At 40.8% G+C, this 12,271-nt stretch overlaps 1 protein-coding gene across 1 annotated transcript; it reads left to right on the forward strand.

Moving 5' to 3' along the window:
* Window positions 1-2,354: 2,354 nt before the first annotated feature.
* On the forward strand, window positions 2,355-11,840 carry RB195_002141 (uncharacterized protein; the record flags this gene model as incomplete). Its single annotated transcript, XM_064199248.1, has 24 exons — window positions 2,355-2,466; window positions 2,957-3,060; window positions 3,422-3,553; window positions 3,629-3,805; window positions 3,867-4,028; window positions 4,227-4,331; window positions 5,355-5,476; window positions 7,404-7,510; window positions 7,714-7,806; window positions 7,866-7,960; window positions 8,028-8,150; window positions 8,534-8,625; window positions 8,709-8,865; window positions 8,925-9,062; window positions 9,228-9,359; window positions 9,427-9,535; window positions 9,593-9,726; window positions 9,815-9,885; window positions 9,949-10,018; window positions 10,071-10,220; window positions 10,315-10,472; window positions 10,628-10,721; window positions 11,579-11,681; window positions 11,737-11,840. The coding sequence occupies 24 exons, from the start codon at window positions 2,355-2,357 to the stop codon at window positions 11,838-11,840; spliced, it is 2,844 nt and encodes a 947-aa protein (XP_064055129.1).
* Between the last annotated feature and the right edge of the window lie 431 nt (window positions 11,841-12,271).

Consider the following 12,271-nt stretch of genomic DNA (forward strand, 5'->3'; position numbering starts at 1 on the left):
CACTTATTCCCTTGGAACCTGTATTCTTCAATTTTAGGCGTAACTGCTCCTGTACTGGACGGTCTTCTTACTGCTCAGCCTGCTTCTACGGTTGCTAAATCGACACTTTCGGTAGTCGATTACGTTGAAGACAGTGCACAAGTCTTCCTCACTTATTCGTGTCTGTACATATCGGATAAAAATAATTATTGTGATCTTTCAACACATTTGTATCTTGGTCCTCACACAAATCGCAAGAAAAAATTGCTGCAATTAAAATTCGCCCAAAAATAAACACAAATGCACAAAATGACTGAAAAGGCAGACAGATACTCGCGCTGTTTCCTTGTGACAGTAGTTCGAAAGCATAGTAGAGTCTAAACGATATGAAGGATGGAGCAGCGGAGCGTAGCGGTTAGAATCTAGGGGGCACCCTTGCTGAAACCATTCCTGCCTAGTTGCATTCGCTGCAGTTCCCGACGCCCCCACCTCGATCCCAACCGCCAACTCCATCGCTCCGCTTCTAGTGCTGCCGCTTACGCAACTGCACCTTGCTTCATGTCCTTTCGACCTTACTATAGACAACCTTCGTAAACGTACTCCCACCAAAGATCCACTATGCGAGTTCGCTGACTAATAAGAAATCAGTCTCTTAATGAAAATCTTTTCTCTTTTTTCATCCCATTATAGAAGGAGATAAGAAAATCCAAAAAAAAATAAGCGCAAAGGGTGAATCTTCTGAATTTTGAGGAACCCAAATTCTTAATGAACTACCCGCCTCCTTGCTCCAAATTCACGCAAATTTGATGCAACGAATGACAGAACACAGGTAGCAGAAGAAAAAAAAACAAATGAGAAAGATCGCAAGCCGCAAAAATGATGTCGAACTGCAACATCTCACGTTGAATGCATCAAACCGGATAACGGGATGCGTACGCTTCTCAAACGGGTTGCGATGCTCTGCCGGTCTGGCGCTGTTTGATTGTGCAGTTGCTTTAGACTGCCCGCAGACTTAAAGGCATCACCCCACGAATCTGAAGTGGTGCTGATTTCAGGTGGAGTATTCGTATACGGGATGGGAGACTACGGAGAGGGAGGTGATTCCGTCCATTTCTTGCTAATTGCCGTAAAAAACAGCCCGCAAGATGCGGCGCCGCGCAAGACTGGCGCGCTTCAATCGGACCTCTTGTACAAAATGGTGCGCCAAAACGAATGAAGCCGCATCTTCCGGGCCGTCTTTTACGGCAATTAGGAAGAAATGGACGGAATCACCCCCCTCTCCGTAGTCTCCCATCCTGTATACGAATACTCCACCTGAAATCTGCACCACCTCAGATTCGTGGGGTGATGCCTTTAAGAGGCGCGCGGAGGCGCAGCTGGACTCTGGACTCTGCGGGCACGCTTTGCTTGGTAGGTCACATTTTCGGCAGCAAAGCAAGTCTCGCATTATCATGCTATAGAATAACGCGCTTAGTTCGTGTGTGCGTGGTGTGTGTCGGAAAATACTCCACAATGATGGAAAACTCTACAGCGGTGATGTGCGGAGCCATCGCCATGCACCTGATAGGCGAGCACTCTACCTTTTCACAATTGTCGAAACCTACACAGCTATGTATGTTTTCTTTGGTAAGGCAAGTTAGTTTCTCTCATATGTTAGTGAGGGCAAATAAAGTTTTATGTTAATGTATACTTCCAAATTTGCTAGCTATCATGCTGTATAATAACGGCTTATTCTGTCACGTGTGTGCATCTGCGTATGTGTGTGTGTCTCAGTCAAGAAATTCCAAAAAGAGAGGGAGACGAATGCCATGGCGTCGGTTTGGTGCGCTGGAATCTCAACGCGGTAAAATTGAGTGGGTCCCACGGGTTTAACTTACTTTTTTCTCTTAGTAACCTAGGGTTACATGTCATAGATCCTCTAAGACTAATGCTTAGGCCTTAGGGCTCCGATTGACTTGATGATTCACTTCGAGAAATAAGGGCGCCACTGAGTGCCCCCTCCCAACGACACTTTACCCCGACTCTTCCTGGACTAGCTCTCCTCAACTCCAAATTCCCCTCTATAGGAAACGTCAGACATCAATTCCTTCCCCCTTCCCAGCAAGAATAGAAAACAATCCGGAGCAATAAACCCGGGAACTCGTCCCTGACTTATTCAATCACAAAAGGCGGGAACAGTCATTGCAATTAGAGCACGATTTCTCTGCACCACTTGGATTTTCGTATAGGAGTGGCGGCATTTCTTCACTCTCTTCTACATGTTTTGTTTGTTCTCGTCGGGATTTTGTTTTAGTACAGCTTACATCCAGAACAATCTGTAGTATCACTTGCCGTAGGAGCTAACTATTGTGCACAGATTATTTGTTTTAAGAGCAATGGACGGGAGCGCCCAGGAAGTAGCTCTTGCACTGCAAGGAACTCTTCAGCAGGACCCCAATGTACGAAAACAATCTGAAAATCGAATCTGGGAGTATGGAAAGGTTTCTGGTGCGCACTTGTGTGTGTTTTTTACCCCGACATTTTGTTTGAAGTTTTTGATAACATGACTTTCATGTTGTCAACAGAATGTTGTAGTCCTATATTAAGAAACAAAGGAAATGTAAATGAACCTTGCTTCTTTGTGCCAGTAAAATAAATAGACTATCGAAGTAGGAGGATTTTTTGACCCCAATGATCAGAAGTTGTTTTGTCGAAATGGGAGCACATCATTTTTTTCCTAGAATTTCTTTCAGGTTCGCAATAGGTGATCACAGAAAAAAATGTCAATTCTTGACGTATTTCGTGGATTTTTGTGGAACACTTGACCGCAAATTTTGGGCAAATTTGAAAGTGACGGAAATCTAGGAGCAGCTTTGGAATGTGAAAACTATAGAAAGTTAGAGTTCCACTCCCTAATGAAAAGACAAGTTCTCCAGTTGTGTATAGTCTTATCACCAGAGATAAAACGCAATAAGAAATCTTGCATTTATCCACCTAGGTTTTGCATCACTTCTCCTTCGACTGGCCTGCAGCGATGAAACCGCTGCTGAGATTCGCATGGCTGCTGCCATCGCTTTGAAGAACTTCATAAGGAAGAACTGGGTAGGTTTGTTTGTTGCAGATTTCTTGAATTGAATGTCAGGCGATTGTTCTTTTGATTATGTTATGTGAAAGCAGTCGTGTGTTTCTAAAGTTCTTGAGGAGTATATTCTGAATAGTTTTGGATTGGTGCTCAAAACATATCAAAACTTATCAAGAAAGTTGTGGAAACTTTAGAAAAAAATTCTCGGTAGTTGTATATCCCGCACAGTTCATAAGTTGTTTACCACACCTGAACGCATTAATATCTAGTTCTCACCTATAAGCTGGATGTGAGTCGATTTGTTTTGTCGATCTAGTCCTTGAAACTGACAAAATACAAAATTAGTTTTGCTAATGCAAATGCAATCTGTGAAATCATCAGGGTGAAGCTCCAGAGGTTGATCTCACTGCTGAAGAAGAGGAGGAGATTCGACAGTCTGTACTTCAAGGGATGTTTCTTATTCGAGGAACCTTGCAGGGACAACTTTCCCATGCTGTTCAGCTAATGGCTAAGGTATCACAGCTAGTCTTCATATTTGGACTTCGGATCACTTCTGTGGTGTAATAACTACTCATCTTCTGTGTTAAGCGAGACTTTCCTGATCGTTGGCCCTCTTTGGTGCCATCACTGGCTGAGCACATGAAAGTTGACGATCTTGGTCGACTAGTGGCTGCCCTATCTGCAATGGATCAACTATTTAAAAAATTCCGTTATGAGAGCAAATCTACGGCTTTGTGGACCGAACTGAAGTCGTGTCTATTAACTGCAAGTTTATCCAACCATTTTTTTCTGCAAAGTTTACGATATTTACAAGTTTTTTTTCCAGGTCCAAGAACCTCTTACTCAAGTATACGCAAAAATGATCGAATTCATTCCTCAGCGGTCAACAATGACTTCTGAATCTCTACTTCAATGGCTAGAGATTTTGTGCCTTGTCAGCAAAGTGTTCCATTCGTTATGCTTTCAAGATTTACCAGAATACTTTGAGGTACCTTTCGTTTTAACATCATCGAGTATGTTCATTTGAGGTATCGTTTTTTTTTTTGAGATGTTTCGGAACAGAAAATTAGTGTGCTACCTTTGTGGTTAATATACTTTTTTCTCATGGTGACAGTCGGTATCAGAAGCTGCTTTGTTTAAAGAATTTCCTTGATACATTGCCATCCAAGCTGCTTGTTTGCTTTAGGACAACATGAAACCGTGGATGGAAGGGTATTTAGAGATAATGAAGATGGACTGTCCTAAGGTCACCTCGAGTGGCGGAGAGCCAACTTTTCTCGATGAATTAAAGGTATTATTCTTAACTCACTGGCGACAGCACACGTTTTTGCGTGTCTAGCACGTGGGACAGGCATGCTTTAGACACCGTTCAACCGCTCAACGTTGAGCCGCGTTATTCCATTATTATTATTATTATTTATTCGGGTACCACTTTTTTCCTGTGTACGAGTTTTTGGGTTTCTACATAGTTTATCTTGTATTTGTTGCTAATCGCGTTGTAATAAGACTTTTTTTTAACTCTCATTCATTCTGCTTACATACAGTCACTCGAGTTTTAGTAGGCAAAGATGGACGAATCTGAGTTAAACGATTTGGAGAATAGTTCTACAAGACTACTCGATGAATGAAGAAACTACAGAATATGGTTCTACCTTCAATGGTGCGTTAATGCTGCTTGCGGATAAGGAGTCTGATTCAAGAAGTAATGAGAGATTGTCGAAGTCAGATAGTGAGAGCGAACAGACAAATGGTTAAGCGATGCAAAAACTCCTGATGACAGGAAATTTCCTCAGCAATTCGGTCCACGTGATCAATTACGTAGCTGTCACAAACCAATCGATTTTTACGAGCTATATTTGGACAAGGAAATGTTGTAAGTAATTGTTGAAAAAACGGGTAAGCAGAGCAAGGAAAAGACCCTAAATTTAATGACAAATTTACCGCTGAGATCAAAAACTTTATTGGATTCTTTGTAGTGAATGAAAAGCCAGTTTTGCATTGTATATTTCTAAAGGATGCACAAGAAGTGTGATTTGCAATTAACACTTGAATTTGTCTCTTGTTTTTAAGTGATAGGAACCTTTTCCATGCCCATGTTGTGTGTGAAATTATTCGAGAATAATAAACCAATTAAGTACAAAAGACTTCCAAAGAAATTAGGAAGTCACGGGAAATAACCATTGAAATCGTGCGGCTCAACGTTGAGCCGCATTGTCCCACACGCTGTCGTCAAAGGGTTAATGAAGGAATATTATCGGTTTACTGCCTCATTCTGATCTCTTTCTATTTGATTTGTCTTGTCCATAAATTTCAGATGGAAGTTTGCGAGATATTCACGCTTTACGCACAACGCTTTGAAGAAGAAATCAGTCCATTCATGCAGAACATAATTCAAGCGGTTTGGCAGCTTGTTGTACAAACGGGCAGTGAAACAAGGTATGGTCGGGTGAAAACGACATGAAACACCAAGAGTTGCATAACCGGCTGCGCTCGAAGTGGTGCGGTGGAGACAGCGGTTGGAATCGAGGTGGGACCGTGGCGAACTGCAGAGACAGGTGGTGGTGGCGAAGATCGCTACCACGGTTAAGCGTGGTGATGAAACACGTCTCTCTCGAATATGACCCTCATTACCCTCCAGTTTTTTCTTCTTCTTCTTCTTCTCTAACGTCCCTGCCACAGTTCTCGATTGCTGCTAATTCAATGTATTGGAAATTTCATGTGTTTCAAAAAGTCGAAAATTAGCCGGGAAAGAAATGGGAAATGTGAAATCGGTAGCTGACGGAAGCGAAGAAATACCGTTTACTAGAAGACGCAAATTCGCTGAAATGCTGTTGAAATACTGGTATTGAAATATTTTCATTTTTATTCTATTCTATTTCTACTCTAGAATTCATATGAGTTATCTTCAAATTCTAATTAAAGCACATAATGCGACCAAAAATAGGATAGTCCGATGCATAGGTCGAGTCACAGAGGTACGAAGGGAAAAAACGAGAAAAATCAATATTTTGTCCTTGCAACGTGACAATGTGGCCTCCTATGTTGGATTCTCGGCTGAGGCAAATTTTTGCAAAAGAGACAGAAACTTGAAACAACGTTCAATCAGACGTTCTGGCGCGAAAAACTTTGGGAGCGTTTTATATCACAACCAAAAGTCCATTCATGAATCGTAAAGAAGAATGCATCGCTCTGACCAACGAGCCGCTATATCAAGACCTTTGCGGGTTTTGACCTACGGAGTAAGAAGCGAAGACATTGTTACTAGTTACTAATAGCGGCGCAACTCTAACAACTGGTGGTTCGCGAGCATCACGATTTTATGGCTATCAAGGTGAGCGCTATTGTGGTATGCTTTTTTGACGTTGTCTTTTAATAATCTGTTTGCTAAGTCGTATCTTGTGGGATGACGAGGCTTTTGAGGGAGTAGATTACACGTGTCTTTGATTTTCCAGAATCTGAAGAAGGCGACGACGCCGAAACGTTAGCCAGAATAAAGGTCAATAACAATCTTAGTTCTGCTTAAAAAGTAGTGCACAAAGATGGGAAGAATGCCATTTTTCCCATCGCTGTCCCATCAAAATCACAAAAAGACTAGGAGGTGGGAAAAAACAGCGATGTGACTGCTTTTTAGGGCAAACCTTCTCTTTAAAACTACCTGAAGTTTTTCTTTTGCTCCTCTTATGACGAAGTTATTCGCGACCTCCTAACAATGAACAGAATCTGAGCTTTTTTGGTCCTTAAATTTTGTAAAATTTACATTTAAACTGCTGCAAACTACGCAAAATCTAATCATTCATTTTTTAAGAAGTTGTTTCAAGTATCCATCTCTTTTGCAAAAATTTGCCACAGTAGAACCTGCGTGGTCTCATTATCACATTGTCAATACATTGGGCATTGTCAAAACGAAATGTTGATGCTTCCATTTTACTGTCCTACACCTGAAACTAAACATAATATTTGTAATTTATGTAATCATTTAATATTATTTATTATAATATTTCGTGATGTATGTAATTATTTCATAATTACGTAATATTTTGTGCCTGTGACCATGCTATACTCAATTCAAAACTATCCACCGCACACTCCCTCAAGACCCCTTCCCTTGCAACCTCCTCCCTTTACGACCTCCGATGGAAAAATCTCATCACACGCTTGATGGTCCTTACTCGATCGCAACAGCTATGCTCAACCGCTTCGAGCGCAGCCGCTTCCGCAATTGTCCGTGCTTCATGTCGTTTTGACCCAACTCTAGATCTCAGTACTGATAAATGAATCCTTCTGAATTATGTTTGAGATTTTTTCCTTGGGAAATTTTTCCTTTTTATTGTTAGTTTATGCAGAAGGAAATTCTGTGCTTAAGATTTGATGGAATGGTATGTGCAGCTCTCGAATTTTTGTCGATCATCTCTCAGAAAACTCACTATGAAAGTTATTTTGTCGGTGAAGGAGTACTACAAACGATTGCACGTACGTTTTTATGAAGACGATATTCGACATGCTCATATCACGCACCATGCTGTTTATTTTTTATGTTTATATTGTTGAACATCTTAAGCGTTAAGGAATATCATTGAAAGATACTTTGCATGAATTGTTTTCTGTCAGTATTTCTGACATTATTCCTGGCTTTTTGACCCTACAGGACTTGTAACCTTTTTTTTTCTTTTCAGAAGATGTATGTGTGAAGAATATGCATCTACGACAGGAAGATCTGGAATTGCTCGAAGATGAACCGATTGATTTCATGAAGAAAGATATAGAAGGTTTAATTTTTTTTTTTTGCTTCTTCAATAAAAGGATCACATTTGCTTTTTCTTTCAAGGAACCGACTCTTGTACACGAAGGCGTGGAGCGATCGATCTTGTTCGTGCTTTATGCCGAAAATATGAGGAACGGTTGGTTCCTATTTTAGCACAGGTAGAGTTTTGTTGCAAAGTTAAGCTCGGGCATTTTCATTTTACTTAGTTCCTTTTTCTTTCCATAGATAGTGCAATCATTGTGTTCGGACGGTGACTGGATGAAGCTTGATGTTGTGTATTGCCTCGTGACAGCGATAGCCTCAAAAACTGAAACAGCAAAAAGTGGCGCAACAAGTACAAGTCAGCTGGTGAGTTTTTTGGTGTTTAAAAGTTCTGGGATATCTTTGCTCCCTCTTTTTTCGACATTTTTCTCAGTTATTAATGTTGTTTTTGTTGATTATTGATTTGTTCACCTTAATCTCAACATTTCTACATTTAATATGCTGTCAAACAATTCGTGGAGATTACAATGAAGGTTTTAGAAGAAGGGAACAAAGATATGGAATGAATGCGGCAAAAATTCATTGGTGGAATGCTCTATTACTGTAGTTTTTACAGCAGCACACTTTTATAATTCTTTATATTTGTCGTTGCGATTTCTCGTCAGCAAAGTAATGTAGTAGAGGGCTTTTTTTTTGGTACTAGGTTGGTATAGATGCACATGAGTTCACGATTGAAATTAATTTTTTAGATCAACGTTGCTGATTATTATGCAGGTCAAGTGCGGGGCCATCTCTCAGCGAATGTAAATGACACTCCTATTCTGAAGACAGATGCGTTAAAGTATCTTTTTTCTCCACCATATTAAGATTTTTCGGTTTTACCTGGCTTCCGGTATTGTTCGGCAATCATTGCTTTCATGACAGATTCGTTGTAACATTTCGAAACCAACTTCCGGCTGAAGTGCTGGTGGAAGTGGTGCAAGCAGCAGATCGTCTTCTTAGCGCACGGCTACCCATCCTGCACAAATATGCTGCTTATGCTGTTGACAAGTTGCTTTTAGTAAAGGAACCAAACAATACTGTACGTAGTTCTTATCTCACTTTGACGAGCTGTTAATTGCTCATTATGCTCTAATTAAGGGTCCGCTCTTGACTGCGAAGGTGGTACCAGTTGGATCGCTTCTCAGCAATCTTGTCGCCTGTTTTGACAAAGATACTAAGGCTCAAAATTCCCCTTATCTTATAAAGGCTGTACTACGTTGTGTGGCGATACTCGATGTAAGTTTCGTCGTTTGTTTGCATTTTCTGATCATTTCACCCATTTGCAAAGTATTGTTTTGAAGAGCACATTTTTGGTTTTTGTGCTCCTTCATCTTCTCTGCCTTTCTTCAAGTCAGGAATACGTTAGTACTCTTATTTTTTTAATCAACATTAATGTTGTAGGAAGAAACAGCTCGTCATGGCCATCAGATAGCCTCGAAGTTGTCGTCTCTAGTAGCAGCAGCCATAAAGAATCCGGCCGATGCGGTGCATACTCATTTCCTGTTCGAGACCATGTGTGTGCTAATCAAGAAGGTGATGTCTAAGGTTTCACATACCAAAGACTCCTGAGCATGCTTATTGATCCTTTTCATTGGTTCAGACCGAAACTTTGGCTAATGGTAGCCTGGATGGTGAACTAATGCCGTTAATCGAAACGATTTTGAGTCAAGATTTGGCCGATCTCGTGCCGTATGCACTTCAAATTACCGGTGAGCTTTGAGTAAAGTGACGTTGAAGAAATGCTGTATTTTCACCAATGTCCGCAGGTGTTCTACTAATGTCTTCCTTCACGCGTTCTCAAAATGTCGATCAGAAATATATCGCCTTTCTGCCGTATCTACTTTCTACGGAACTTTGGGCTCGCTCTGCTAATGTACCGGCTGCTTTGTCTGTGTTGGAGGTGGGTGCAGACTTGCTGTGTTTTCTTTTTTATTCGATCTTGATCTTCAACTTTTTCTTCGGTCTTGATCCTCAACTTTTTCTTTTAGACCTTTTTGAAGCGGTGTCCTGAAGCTGTGGTTCAAGAGAACGGCGCCTTGATTATGCAGCACTTTTCGAGGTTTGTTAATAAAAAATCTTATTTTATAATATTTAAGCAATCATGAAATTGGGTGTGTCTCAGGCTAGTGGGATCTAAATCGCTTGATCAATATGGTTTCCAACTAGCTAATGCTATCCTTCCAGTTGTAGAAGTGAGTATTCTAGGCAGTAGCTTTAACTTTGCCGAAAAAAGGATTATCTTAGATGGTCCAAGGTGTGGAGAATCCGATGAATGTATTGCTCAATAACATGTTTCGGCGAGTGCAATTCAGCAAAACTCCGAAATTCATGAAACATTTCGTTGTATTTCTATGCAGATTTGCAATTGTTCGAGGAGCAGAGTTACTCGCTAAGGTAGGTGTAGTTTGATTTCGCTTCACGTCGTTACTTCTAGTCCATTTCTTTTTCACCTTTCGTTGTGGATTTCTTAAATTTAGCTGAATTTTAGTCAGTTGAAGCGATTCAAACCGGAATGTTCCGGATGCTATTGGAAAAAGTGATGGTCGCGGAACTGAATGGCTTGCAAAATCTCACGACAGTGGAAGACAAGAGGACAATTGCAATTGGCATTGCAAACATACTGGCTGATGCTACGAACTACGTAGGGTAAGAAGGTGTTTTTTTTTTGCTTTTTTCTGTCCGCATTTATGAAGTCGCATGTCTAGAACAGCGGCCAAATGGTTTTCTTTGTTAATGACCTTCTCTAATGCATTTTTTGAATTTCAAATTCGAGGAGTTTTAATTTTGTTATACTTTTGTAGTGATCAGTACGGCAACGTGGCTGTTGGTGTTGCTCAATTGGTTGAAGCTCCTTCAGCAAGCGATCGTCCTGTTCTTTCACCGGAAGAAGAACAGGTAACCAGTTACGTCACACTGCGGATATATAGGGTGGTCCATATGAAGTGTAATGGGTTATGGAAAACTCAGAGGTGCGGTGGTTCCTTGAGACAAAGAAACCGGTAGAAACAGTGACTGGACCTTCATAATGGCAAAATTGAGCACCAGCCCACGGCGCAAAGAAGATACTGGAGTGGTGCGAGACTAATCTTTCAGATTTCTGGACAAAGATGTTTGGCTGTCAAACTCGCCCGACCCCACTCTTTTGGTTTCTGCTGTCTGGTCGATTCTGGGGCAAAGTCTGCTCTTTTAGCAGAAGTCATTAGATTTGCTGAAAGGAGCCTTGGATGAGGCATGAGGGCTGGGAAGTGATTGCGTGCATCCTCAGAAATTTCCGGAAGAGATTGGATGCTTGTATTGAAGCTAAAGGCGGTCATTCTGTATGTGGTGTGCAAGAACTTATGTAGAATTTTTTGACTGTTGAATAGAAAAATATTTCTTATTTAAATGATGCAGTTGTGGGTACTTTTTTTTTGCGTCGCACCTCATGCATATTATAAAGAACATCGTTCTCTTGAATAAAACAATGGCTTCAACTACTGATATGATGGTATTGTACGACCAAAAAGTTGTTTTGTGGTTCAACATCACACATGTGACCTTGTTTTAATTGCTTGTTTATACCGGCAAACCTATCGCTGTGATGCCACGAACGCCCGCGGAAGTGCGTGCGGTAGATTCGCCAGAAACATACACATACAATAAGACGTCCGAATTTTCGATCGGACTGTAGCTGTTCAGTTAACCTCGTGCAGGGTTCTACGCCACCAATAAACTGAAATGGCGTGGTTCTGTAAATAGCATAGGTGTTTCAGGCTTCCATGTACAATGCTGAAGGAGAGTTCACAAATCCATACTGCCGTCTTAGTTATGCACCACGACCTGATCCTCTTGTACCGGATATTACGAATTACAAAAGTAAGAGTGATTACTACTGAGTAAACTTTGTAAGCTAAGGGTTTCACATTTGCAGATTATCTTGCACGAGCCGTGCTTCAACGTGGTCCTGCAGCGAACTCCGCCGTTGAAGCGTGTATACCAGCAGAACTACGAACGCATCTCATGGCTTATGCCTAACTTATAAGTGTGGAGGTTATAAGAATGCTGCTGAGTTCCCTTATATGTGAGTTCTTATTAGTGTATTAGTATCTGTTTTCCGCTGCGTTTTTTCTTCCTAACTTGGAGATTTTGCAAACTTCTTATTCCCGGCGTAAATAGTGCGAAACAGTTTCGATTGTTTCTGTCATGATTAAGTATTTTTGTGTATATCCGCTTCGTTGTTGAAATTCGGTAAGAAAATGCGGGGTCTTGCAAGAACTAAGCGAGATTTATTTTAAAAGTGTGCTAGAAGTTCTCCAGTTCTCGATGTCTCTTTTGTAATGTTAACTAAGTCGGCTTTCTATTCGATTATTTCCGAATATTTCTTGCCTTACCTATGCTACTACGTTATGAAGACCATAGTTTGTGCGTATTTTTACAGAATAAACTTTACGATGATTTGAAAAGAG

This window comes from Necator americanus, chromosome IV, assembly GCF_031761385.1.
Source record: "Necator americanus strain Aroian chromosome IV, whole genome shotgun sequence".
NCBI classification, from domain to species: domain Eukaryota; kingdom Metazoa; phylum Nematoda; class Chromadorea; order Rhabditida; family Ancylostomatidae; genus Necator; species Necator americanus.